Below are 12,789 nucleotides of genomic sequence, written 5' to 3'. Positions count from 1 at the left end.
TAGCTTTGCGACATTTACTAGCGCAGCGAGTGAACAGTTCAAGATGGGGACGGGCTTGCCACGAACACGATGCCGTCCTTGCTACAGCTGCAAGATGCGCATCCCAATGTTCAGCTCACTTTCCCGTTACCGATCGTTCCTGCCCAACATCGCAAGGCATGTTGTCACATCCAGGCAGTCTTTGGCCCAATCGGCTGGTTAGCTACGTCTCGTTTGGTCTAGTAGTGATCTCGGTTAAGGCTATTGGCGATTTCTGCGTAGTGAAATTGTCTGTAATAAACAAATATATCTATTTTAAGAGCTTTCATTTATCATAGCAGTATAAGTAGTACTGTTTCAGCGTCATCGGTATTACTAACATTGTCGAGCTAGTGTGCCAAATAGTAACTGGCTTAATAGCCCGTGACAAGTAAAAATTAAAGTGGTACTCTAAATTTCCATAGTCACTGGCCCGAGTCATATTTAGTCCATATATATTCCGCTGAATCCTCACCGCAGGACTTATCACCTCGGGGTAACAAGCTGTCTGAGACGCTAGGTTAATACTCGCATTATCTATCCCACCAGGTACCCACTTCCAGCTGGGTGAACAGAGGCAATTTTGAATAAGCTCACTTGGCTAGATGTACGATATGAGGTTGGACTGGGGCAGGTCTTCACACACTATATCCATGTGGGGAATCGAATGTGGGGAATCGAACCCGGGTCGTCGGCGTGACGAGTGAACGCTTTAACCACTAAGCTACCCCACGTCCCTCTATGCACAGGAACACACCACCACTACCACAATTTTCAAAGGAGCAATTATTTCATGAGCTGCGTACCACCACAGCGGCACTGTCACCCACCTACGAGACTTTCGTCCTTGAACACCTTTTCCTTGTAGCAGGAACTCTGCAATATAAGACCAGTCATTCAAGGAAGCTACATACAGAGGCATCATATAGATCGATAATCGATGAGTATCGGCAACTGGTCATTTATTTCTCCAAAACTGAAAAAAACCATGTCACAGGTGATTGATATTTTTATTGACAAACAAAACAGTCAAAACAAGTTAGAAGTGAATCATAACTTAAATTAGTGTGTTATGGGTCTTAATTGTATTTTGTTTCCTCATATTAGTTTGAGAGAACATCTGTTTTTCTTATTCATAATCGATGTGGCATCGGAAGTCCCCATGTGCTGCCCAAGCCAACCCGACCCCGCACCCCATGTGCTGCCCAGTCCAAGATACATACCCCATCGCAGGCTCCAGGGTTGCTGCAGGCAACAAAAATACACTTGAAGTTTAAGGTGTTCGACCCTGGAAGCATGAAGGCACTGAACAGAGGACTCCTTATTATTTTACCCTCGATGTCGAAGCCGACAGTCTTTTTGAAAATGAAACCGTCACCGCATCTGGAATCAATGTTAAAGAATTACTAATTGTACGTCTGTACATAGCAATGGGCCGACAACAGGATGTTCTCCCTGGTCGAGCAATGTCAGCAGAATATTTTCAGCCTTGGCTGAGGCCACTTAAATGCAACTTAAGAACGAACTTCTTGAATCTAAACAGACGAGAACCTCAACATCAGGTTACACTGCTGCTATATGCTAGGACCTCAACATCAGGCTACACTGTTGCTACATGCGAGAACCTCAACATCAGGTTACACTGCTGCAACGTCCGACAACCTCAACATCAGGTTACACTGCTGCAACGTCCGACAACCTCAACATCAGGTTACACTGTTGCTACATGAGAGAACCTCAACATCAGGTTACACTGCTGCTACGTCCGACAACCTCAACATCAGGTTACACTGCTGCTATATGCTAGGACCTCAACATCAAGTTACACTGCTGCTATATGCTAGGACCTCAACATCAGGTTACACTGTTGCTATGTGCGAGAACCTCAACATCAGGTTACACTGCTGCTACGTGCGAGAACCTCAACATCAGGTTACACTGCTAATCCAGTAAATCGTTTGCTTTCCTCAACAAACAGGGAGAACAGACTTATCTCTTAACACAACCGGGTCAAATGTAAAGTCATATTTTGGGTTACAGAGAAGCATTGGCATAGTCACAGAAGCACTGACATAGCCACAGAAGCATTGACATAGTCACAGAAGCACTGACATAGCCACAGAAGCACTGACATAGCCACAGAGAAGCGTTGACATAGCCACTCTGTTGACATGCATACACTTAGTCAATAATGATCCCGTTCAGTTCCAACCCAGACTCTTCTCTGGGGTATTTTCACATTTCGAGACTATTTAAGCAGGCAAATTCGTCTTGTTCATATCAGAAATAAAAATCCTACCGTCACCATGGTTGTATTTAACAATACGTACATCAAGAACTGTCCGAGTCACCGGTTACTGTGAGTTTGGTTTAACCGCGGTTATAGAATAATCCGACAGGTGACACCAGAAATGGACTTCACACATTGTACGCATGTGGGGAATCGAACCTGGGTATTCGGCGAACTCTTTAACCCCAAGACTCAAGCACAGTCGATAAAAAACTGTCGTTTTCGCATTTATATCTATAATTTATGTCGTTAACGTGTGAAAGTGTCATATCTGTTACACTAAGTTCGGTTTAACTATAGTCTCAATAATAGGGAGATTGGTCACGTTGAAAAACGGACTTTGTTGAGGAAAGGTTAGCGTAGACTTACGTGGGACCATGACTTTAAGCAAATTAGTGTGCGGCGATATTGTATTACAAATGACACTTTTAAAACGTTAATTTTAAAATTAAAATCAGATTCACTGTAAAAGATGACTGACGTAAAAGAAACTTTTACAACTTAAAGTATTAGAGATGTAACGACCATAGAGCCCCACTATCATTATAAAAAGAAACAGGAAGGAGGGGTCGTCTCAAACGGCGTGTCATAACGGGTGTCACAGCCGATGGATGGGGTCCGACTGGGGGATGGAGATATCAGCTGAGATAAGGTAATCCTTTAGGGGAATGAAACTGTGGAAGCAAACGCCATGTCCAGTTGATCATCGGGTGGTCATGTCACTTATATTCTAGTATTTTGAGACATTTGAAAAGATGGTTGATTTCAGCTTTTCTGTGGGTATCATTCTTTTACACATCTCAAACTTTATGAAAGAAAGACACGGAAGATGTAAATCACCAGATAAGACCTAAGAGAACACACATGCGAAAGCATGAAATATCTTTGAGATGACCCTTGTGCCCGTAAGCAGCACGTGCACATCAAGCCATGTGGGTGTCCTCCCATTTGTAAGAACCTCCAGTTGTGAGACATTAGTTTATGGTTGAGTGCACATAGATGCTTCCTCATCCCTACAATGAAAGTGGGAACAGCCCAGTTGCTTAAGAATACCAACAGGAGGCATGGCCCATTGTTAACACAGAACACTTTGTTCGTCAAAGAGCAGTTAGTGTTTTCAATATAGAACATCGATGGATACAGAAATGAAATAGATGATCGACAATATTGCGCTGCTAGGCCGGCGTACGCACTTCCTGAAAGCCTGCCACATAATGGCGATCAAAAAGAGCCCCAAAACTTTATATATATATATATATATATATATATATATATATATATATATATATATATATATATATATATATATATATATATATATATATATATTATAGTTTAAATACTTATTGCAATCACATGTAATGATTTACGGTGAATTAGGTAGATACCCCATCAGTATACCAGTAAACGTGAAAATTTTATCAAACAGGAATAAAATGTCATGTTATAGTGTCAAAAAGAATAGCTGTTAGCAATTTAGATATATCTAGCCATAAATTAAAATTACACATATGGTACGATTAAGAACAGTGGAAAGTTTAAATTTACTGTGAATGTTTTTGGACTTACGTACCCTCTCAGGAGGGCAATAATTTTACAAGACTTCAAACCCCTTTTAGGGTACAGCCATTAACAATTCAAGTTACTAATCTAAACTACCAATAATCAAACTACATCTATCTACAGAACACACCATTCAAAACTCAACCAAAAATCAAGTGCCTGGCTGAGAGACAATAGTCATATCCCCTATTTATGGTTTTCAGCAGCTACTCGTACTTTCGTACGTTTTGCCTGATTTTACGAGTAAACATGTCTTTCTGGATAACCTCTCACGCATCCACTGAATGCCGAGCTAGGCCGAAGTGAGTTATTTCGACATATCCTTTTTGCAGTCGCATAATTTTAGGGATACAGAGAAACATTCTAAAAACAGTATTTTTTTTTCTATTTCCGACAGTACTTTGGGTGTATATGTATCGTGTGATATGTACTGGTTTACATGATGCACCATCTTTGAGCCAAGAGACAATGTCCGACTTGAGCTACTTTTACCAGTACTTGGGAAATCAGAAAAATGGAAGTGACTCACCCTCCAACAAGAATGTGGTATGTTTTATTCCCACTTGCTGCCCAACAGCTCACAGGCCGAACGTGCACGCTACCTGAAAGCAAACCATCAAACAAATTTCATATACATAGTGAGGTTTCCTATTGTCTGTTCTAATCTCTGACCCATCTCTGTCTGCCCTCACCACATCCCACCTCTTCCCCACCCTCGTCTCTGCATCTCTTTCCCACCCTCGTCTCTGCATCTCTTCCCCACCCTCGCCTCGGCATCTCCCACAGCTCTTCCCCACCCTCGTCTCTGCATCTCTTACCCACCCTCGCGTCTGCATCTCCCACAGCGCTTCCCCACCCTCGCCTCTGCGTCTCCCACAGCTCTTCCCCACTCTCGCCTCTGCATATCTTACCATCATACTACAAAAAGGCTATATGTTTTCCTCGAGGATGGAGCGTTGCATAGCAAACCCTTTTGTAGTACATGTTTGGCGACCGACGTAAAAACATACCCTTGACCGTAGCCTGTATTCGGAGACGTCTTCCTAAGGCGATAGTCCCTTCCATGGGTTTATTCAGTGTGTTCACTAGAATCATGCTGACATCCGACTTCATCGACGACCCCTTGTTCTGGATAATCTCATCGAACGTTTGGAGGCTGGGGTAATACAGGAGAAATAGCTCCATTAACTCAACAACCCGGTTTTCCAGCAGGGTACTGATCTATGCAACTGATCCGAGTTAGTGAAGTCTGCGAGCCTGATCACCCGATCTATTTGTTGCCTCTTAAGACAAGCATGGACTGCCGGAGTCCAGTTCTAACCCGGAAATCCCGGGTCGACATGACTGACGTTTTGGCTTCATGTTGCGACCAGAAGAATAGGTACCGAGCTTTGATATTCTAGGGGGCCGAGGGCTAAGTAAGTTCCAGTTAAAGTTGCAAAACGTTCTAAAAAATGAAAATGAGCCTTACTCATGATGAATTGCGTTTTACGTCCCCTGAAGCCATACTACAGAAAATTCCCGAGGGAGACCAGAAGTTTCTCACACATTGTAATCACATGGAGAATCAAATCCTGACTTTCGACTACTAACCTGCTGTCAATTTCAGTACTTTTGCTGGAGTTGTACGCTTTGTCGCCATAACTACAGGTGACGGTGTAGTAGTTTCCGGAATTTTGTATATGGATGCCCTTCACCCTCGTCTTCCACGAGACCTTGACCTTCACTTTGTAAATCAGGGACTCCTTCAATTCCTGTAACGGATGAACGTTCTACGCAGTAAACATTGCAGCTGCATTTTGGAGAACTGCAAGTTATACAATCTTGACAAGGACATTTACTATCTAAAACTGTTATAAATTTTCACGTCGCTAATATCAAACATTCAAGCACGGGTACGCTGGCGCATTCTAATCATTGAGCTACGTTTTACGCCGATTTTAGCAATATTGCAGCAATGCGGGGAGATAGAAGAACTGGGCTTCACACACTGCACCTATGCAAGGAATCGACGCTTTAATCACTGAGCTACCTCTCCGTCACTTTCAGATCAGGAATCTCAACAGGGTGCCATGTTGCCATCAGTAAACCGATTAAGACAGCAATATTGTTTCAAAATTTACGATTTACGAAACAATTCGTACATCTCGAACTCGCTCCATTATCCTTCAGGCGCTGACATAATTTAATTGGTTCCATTGTTCCTCATAACTAGCATCAAACACCAGCTGGCGGTCAAACATCCACATGTATGTAATACATCCGGTTTCGTTCAGACTTTACTTACTATCTCAAATTAACTCTTATTTTAAAAAAGCAGAAACAAAAAAAACAAAAAAACAAAAAAACATCTTGGTGTACAAGAGAAGCATATACATTACATATAAAGACAAAATGGCAGAAAATACAAGTGCAGGTTTACAATATAAACACAACATATTCACAGTTTACACTGTAAACATTTAGTTTTTTTGCACACTGGTATCGACTAGGTTTACGTACTTCAATATTTTTTTATTGTGCAAGGACATTTTTTTTAAGTTATTAGATTAGGGAAAGATGAGTATTTAACAGGAATGTATTTTTTTGCTTTGTCCAGCAAAAGCTCCACATTTAAATAATGAAATCGGGCTACGGCTGGTGATTTGCAGAGATTGCAGATTCTATTTTCACGACGAATGCCATGCCAACGGTCAACTTCAACGAGTGGGCAGGGTTACAGGGTCTGCATTTTAACATTGGTAGATATATAAGACGACAGAAGACTTTTCTACCATAGATAGGTTTTTAATGTATTTGTAATGAAAACTTTTAGAGGTATTTTCTATCTCAGCTTTCTAACTTTGATAAAATTGATCTTTTAGGACTGATTCCCCCGAGAAGTTAACCATTGTCAAGAAACATCTACGAGGTTAGGAATTATATCAAACCAACCACACTTATCAAGTATGCCTTTTACATATTTGGTCCAAATATCATCCTTTTTCTCTAGCGCCATCGATAAGGGCATCATTATAAAACATTATTGATAGTTTTGGAGTAGTTCCAACAGTGTAGCTTGTACCAATAACAAATTACTCTTTTAGCGGTCAATATATTAATGAGGACCTTCCCTAGTTCCACATATACCATATACTGTGGGGCAGAGTAGCCTGAACTAATAGTTACCTCAAGTAATTTCAAGTGAATCTCCATAAAGTTTCATATGCTCATGTCTCACAGCCATAAAGCAAAATCGGTGTAATGATAACATCAGTGCTTTCAGTAGATAATTTATAGGTGTATTAAAGTTTGATTTTCTTTTTCAAAGGCAGAACATAGCTTTAGCTGTTTGAAAGACTTTATTGCTTTATTGAAATTTCGGTTTCTATTGAAAGTCACTCCAAGATAATTGTAATCATCTACAGTGTCAAAGTATTTCCATAGAAGAACTTTAACTTCGAGTGCTTTCCTGGACCGCTCCCAAATATAAGTACCTTGTTTTATTTAAGTTCACATCTTTGGATTATGTTGACACATCCATGGAAACTGAAGATACAGATATCAGCGAAACAATATTTGCTTAGTCCGCTATTTGGAATGAGTGAGTCTAACTTTACACCGCAATCAGCACTATTCCCGCTATATGGAGCGGTCGGTAAATAATCGAGTCTCAACCAATCCAGTGATCAACAGCATGAGCATCGACCTGCGCAATTGGAAAACCGATGACATGTCGACCAAGTCAGCGAGTATGACCACCCGATCCCGTTAGTCGCCCCTTACAAGCATGGTCGCTTTCGTGGCAAGCACAGGTTGCTTAAGATTTATTCTTCACGGGTCTAAGCCATTTGGACCAATGAATTGAGTTCATGGTGATCCAAATTGGTCACTGCATAAAATTGCAAAGATTTCTAACTTATAAACATAACGTGACGTCAAAATATCCACCTTGAATATGCAGGGTGTCCCTGCATCCTTCACGAAGGCTACTTTCTGGACGTACGTCACTCCATCAGCGGTGATGGGTTTGACGACAACGCCGTTCTTGCAGAAGACCTCGACATTGACAGGGAAGTCGGACAGGACGTTGATGGTAGAAAGCCCAGTTCTCCCTACGCTGCACTCTGACTTAACTAAACATGATTATTAAAAAATGCACTTTTAATAGACCAATAAAAAAGTGAATGAGATTAGTTTTACGCTGCACTCAGCACTATTCCAGCTATATGGCGGCGGTCTGTAAATAATCGAGTCTGCACTAGACAATCCAGTGATCAACATCATGAGTATAGATCTACGCAACTGGGATACGATGACGTGTCAGCGAGCCTGAGAAGCATGGGACAAGAATGGGTTAATGAAGATCTATTCTGACCCGAACCAAGTCAGAGAGCCTGACCATCCGATCTTGTTAGTGGCCTCTTACAAGCAAGTGTTACTGAAGACCCTTTTAACTCGAATCTTCACGAGTATAGACTAGCAATATCAAGGCTAAGACAGCTAGAGCAGACAGCTCACACCAACTCAGTCACATCACCAAGCAATACCCTTGTCAAAACGCTCAACCAGCACTAACATTACCTTTTACCACCCTTCGAAGTGGTTTTGCTGTTGGCTTGACAGTCTGGAAAGAAAAGGAAACAAGTTATTACACATAATGTGTAAGCATGTGGTGTTAAATATCTATTATGATTTATTACTTCGTTATAAAGAGTCAGTATGAAAGTCTCTCATATATTGAGTTCAGAGCAATAAGGTACAGTTGCGTCACTTGCACGTGCCGGGAAACCGCGATCGTGCGTTTGAGTTCCGGCAAGTTGTCACAGTTTTAAAGAACAATCGTGCTTGCAGTTTTCACAAATGGGGGTCAGATACCTCCATTACATGTTTTCATCATTGTGAGTGCGTGTGAGTTCGATTCTTATTCTTATAATTCAAAGTATGGAACAAATCTAAGTAAACGTCCACCAGAATGGGCAAATATCATAACATCATGTTATTTGATTAACATGCTCTAGCTGGGCCAGAATGAGCTGTTCACCAGCCCCGCAAAGGTGCACGAGTGACAGGCTTTGGAACATTTCACGTAGAGACTCACAATGTCTGTTTAAACATTTGAGCTGTTCGATATCATCTATATTAAGATAACTTAATAACCAAAAAACATAACTTATTAGAAGACGTCATTGGGTTCATTAGATAGTGTAACAGAGTCGATTTCTATTTTCTTAATATTAAAGAGTGTCAATTGTACTGTGGCATAACATCACCATCTGTTTTTCTTTTTCCTGAAATGTCAAGATTTTAAGTTGAAATTTTAAAATGTCGATCTTGAAATTTCAAGAAAGGTGAAATTTCTACAACATATGTCATATTTGGGATTTCACATTCTTAGTAAAGTACAAATTCTAGTACTTTTTTCGGTTGAGTCCCATCCAGGATTCGAACCCGCACCCTCCGAGTCAGGCACCTAATCGCCAGCACACAAAGTCAGCCGCCTAGCCCGCTCAACCACCGCGACTTCTACAAGTCGGGTGCGGGTTCGAATCCCGGATGGGACTCAACCGAAAAAAGTACCAGAATTTGTACTTTAACTAAGAAAGTGAAATCCCAAATATGACATATGTTGCATTTGACCACTTTCTAAATGGCATCGTGTAATCGTGAAATTTCTAGTTACTAAGTGATTCAGTATTCAATTCACATTATTCAAACTCTTCATATCAATATCATATTGACATCTCAAGGTCATACGTTTTTGATAAGTTAACATTTCATCATACCACCGTGGAATTTCAACTCACACACTTAAATTTTCAACTTACGTTTTTGAAAGTGCAAGCTCGAAATCGAAAGACAAAAGAATCAGATAGCCCCATTGTGCCACCGCAAGAATTTGAGTGAGTGAGCGAGTTTAGTTTTACGCTGCACTCAGCAATATTACAGCTATATGGCGGCGGTAGGTAAATAATCGAGTCTGGACCAGACAATCCAGTGATCAACAACATGAGCATCGATCTGCGCAATTGGGAACCGATGTCATGTGCCAACCAAGTCAGCATGCCTGACCACCCGATCCCGTTAGTCGCCTCTTACGACAAGCATAGTCGCCTTATATGGCAAGCACGGGTTGCTGAAGGCCTACTCTACCCCGGGACTTTCACGGGTAATAAGAATTGGAAGTCATGTTGACAATATTTCATCCATATTTGAACTTGGGTTTATTACATTACTACATTTTTGGAACACCTCATCGAGGAAGGTGAAAACATGTTTAACACGGCTAGTTTCATCAGCTCGGCACTGAATATTATTACGTCATGGGAGCTACCCTTCAAAGTAATGCTCGCTCACTTGGTCGACATATGTCGGGCGTAGATCTACGCTCATGTTGTTCAGCGGTTCGTCTTATCCAGACTTATTTCCAGACGCTGTCATGTATCTGGACTATTAGCGTAAAACAACACAGTTCAGCTTATCAGTGTATTTACATTGGTGAGGCATCGTAGTTACTATTTAGTAGTTGAGTGGTGAAAGTGTCCTTTGAGAACTGATTGGCTTGGCTCGAGCCCCACCGTTTATGAAACCAAACCCATGGTCACTCACTTACCGTCTGACCAGAAGCCAGTGCAAGCAAAATGGAGATCAAGGCAATCTGAAAAAAAAAAAAAACTATTTTAAGACACTGGTGGGCAGTTTTACACAGTCATTACTCATAACCGTAGATGTGAGGACCCTTGACGACCCAGTGAGCGAGTTTAGTTTTACACCGCATTCCAGCCATATGGCGGTGGTCTGTAAATAATTGAGTCTGGATCAGACTCAGAGCATCGATCAGCGCAATCAGTCAACCAAGCCAGCGAGCCTGACCCCTGATCCCGTTAGTCGCCTGTTACGACAGGTATAGTCGCCACTTATGACAGGCATGGGTCTGCAGGCCTGTTCCAGCCCGGACCTTCATGGGTCACCTGAAGATCCAGGCTAGAATTGTGTTCAGTAGCCCTTGTTTGTTGTAAGGGGCGATATGAAGGGATTAGGTCGTCTTGGTCGACACATGTCATCGTATCCCAACCACGTATATCGATCCTCTTGGTGCTAGGTTGTTTTGACATATTTACAGATGGCTACTATATAGCTGGAATATTGCCGAGTGCGATAAAACACAGAACTCTGCTCTGTTTGCCAGATGTCTCCAGGGTGGTGCTTACGTATGACACGAAAGTCAATAAAAACAATATTACGTATTACCATACTTGTCATGGCTCAAACAATATCACGTATTACCATACTTGTCATGGCTCAAACAATATCACGTATTACCATACTTGTCATGGATCAAACAATATCACGTATTACCATACTTGTCATGGCTCAAACAATATCACGTATCTGTAACAACAAGCTGGGTACAACAGTTTACAGAGCCTTCGTTTTCGCAAAATAACTACCATTCATCGGCACCACATCTCACACAAACTTGGAATAACGAAAATGTCTGCTGAACGACATAAAAAGTAACTGTGGCCTTTTGTCAAGGTCTTAAACAGAAGACAAAGATGAACACTTACTTTTTAAGATTTCATTTTTTTCAAAATTTGCGTTTCTTTTGCTGTCAGTATACTTTGGATTTATTACTACTGCATAGACAAATATGTCTCAAAATCAAATGCCGAGTTTAAAGCAAGCAGCTCCAAAAGTGAGTTCGATTGTAAGCCCATTTCAGCAATATTCCAGCAATATCACTGCGGGGGGAACCAGAAATGGGCATCACAGATTGTACCCATGTGGGGAATCGAACCCAGGTCTTCGGCGTGACGAGCGAACTCATTAACAACTGGGCGACCTATCGTTTCCAGTTTCAAAAGCTGGAAAATATATCTTCGAAACCAAAAAAACAAACAAATAAAATACACAAAGACTATAGTGGGTCTTCTTGTTGAATGTGTAGGGGCACATGGTTAAGGGGATTTACGGTATGAGCATGCCAGTTATAAACAGCCTTGCATCTTTCCGCTGATTAGAAGATAATTGCCTAAATGAGGAAGTAAGAAAAGCGTCCTATTTGCAAGTTAGTGTATCTGATTCGCGCTTACCGAACAAGCGACGCCCGACTTCCCACAACCTCCAACCCTCATCTCGACCGGACAAACACTGAGTCACTTGAACACATTCTGCGCGTGCACAGAACGCGCTTGCTGGGGTTGAGTTTGAGCGAGTGTTCGTGGTTTGTGAACACTTGGCTGGATTTAGCACGACATAATCTCATTTAGCCTAAACTGCACATCCGTGAAATGAATTCAATTGATTAAGTTGTAGAGACGTCGAATTTGGTCAATTTCTCGGGTTTTTCGATTAGCGCTTAAAGACATGTCAGGAAATGCTTTGAAAGTACACAAAATATAATTCAGCTTGTAAATCGATTTCATAAACATTTACTATTCGGAAATATCAAAATCTTACGAAGTTTGTGACTCACTCGACTGTTTATCGGGGAAATAGTTGACGCGCAACCTCCGGTTAAGTATGAGCAGGGTTTTACCCATGCAGCCATGGATGTCAACGTTTTCTTTAATACACACAAGGTTTCTGGTCTTTCCCCTGCCCCTTAGTCAGGTGAATGCTAGCTAACAGATATAAAGGAACATAAACTAGTTGTAATGATAATAAGCTATCTTCCATAGCGCACAATCTCCAAAGACCTACTGATCGCTCGCGGCACTTAATCGGAATCTAATTATTATTACTGATAACCAAAGCTGCCTGTTAGCTAGAGGGTTATAGTCTCATGACTTTATTCAACCGGGTACCCATTTTCTGCTGGGTGAAGAGAGGCGTTTTTAACAATCTCACTTACCTATGGTGCGACCACACGTACTTCGCTGTAGGACCGGACTGAAGCCCTAGAAAATCACAGCTAGTATACTACTAGTAAACAA

At 41.4% G+C, this 12,789-nt stretch overlaps 1 protein-coding gene across 1 annotated transcript; it reads right to left on the bottom strand.

The window, feature by feature from the left end:
- LOC137262264 (vitelline envelope sperm lysin receptor-like) lies at nucleotides 1–12,083 on the bottom strand. Its single transcript, XM_067800071.1, has 10 exons — nucleotides 11,947–12,083; nucleotides 10,464–10,508; nucleotides 8,435–8,477; nucleotides 7,802–7,986; nucleotides 5,465–5,625; nucleotides 4,882–5,027; nucleotides 4,401–4,473; nucleotides 1,242–1,401; nucleotides 849–894; nucleotides 1–270 (listed from the first exon to the last, which is right to left on the bottom strand). Exons 1-10 carry the CDS (start codon nucleotides 11,986–11,988, stop codon nucleotides 203–205), a joined length of 969 nt encoding a protein of 322 aa, XP_067656172.1. The 5' UTR covers nucleotides 11,989–12,083; the 3' UTR covers nucleotides 1–202.
- Between the last annotated feature and the right edge of the window lie 706 nt (nucleotides 12,084–12,789).

This window comes from Haliotis asinina, chromosome 14 (genome assembly GCF_037392515.1).
Source record: "Haliotis asinina isolate JCU_RB_2024 chromosome 14, JCU_Hal_asi_v2, whole genome shotgun sequence".
In the NCBI taxonomy this organism is placed as follows: domain Eukaryota; kingdom Metazoa; phylum Mollusca; class Gastropoda; order Lepetellida; family Haliotidae; genus Haliotis; species Haliotis asinina.
Note: the sequence above shows the minus strand (reverse complement) of the source record. Positions and strands in the feature narration are given on the sequence as shown.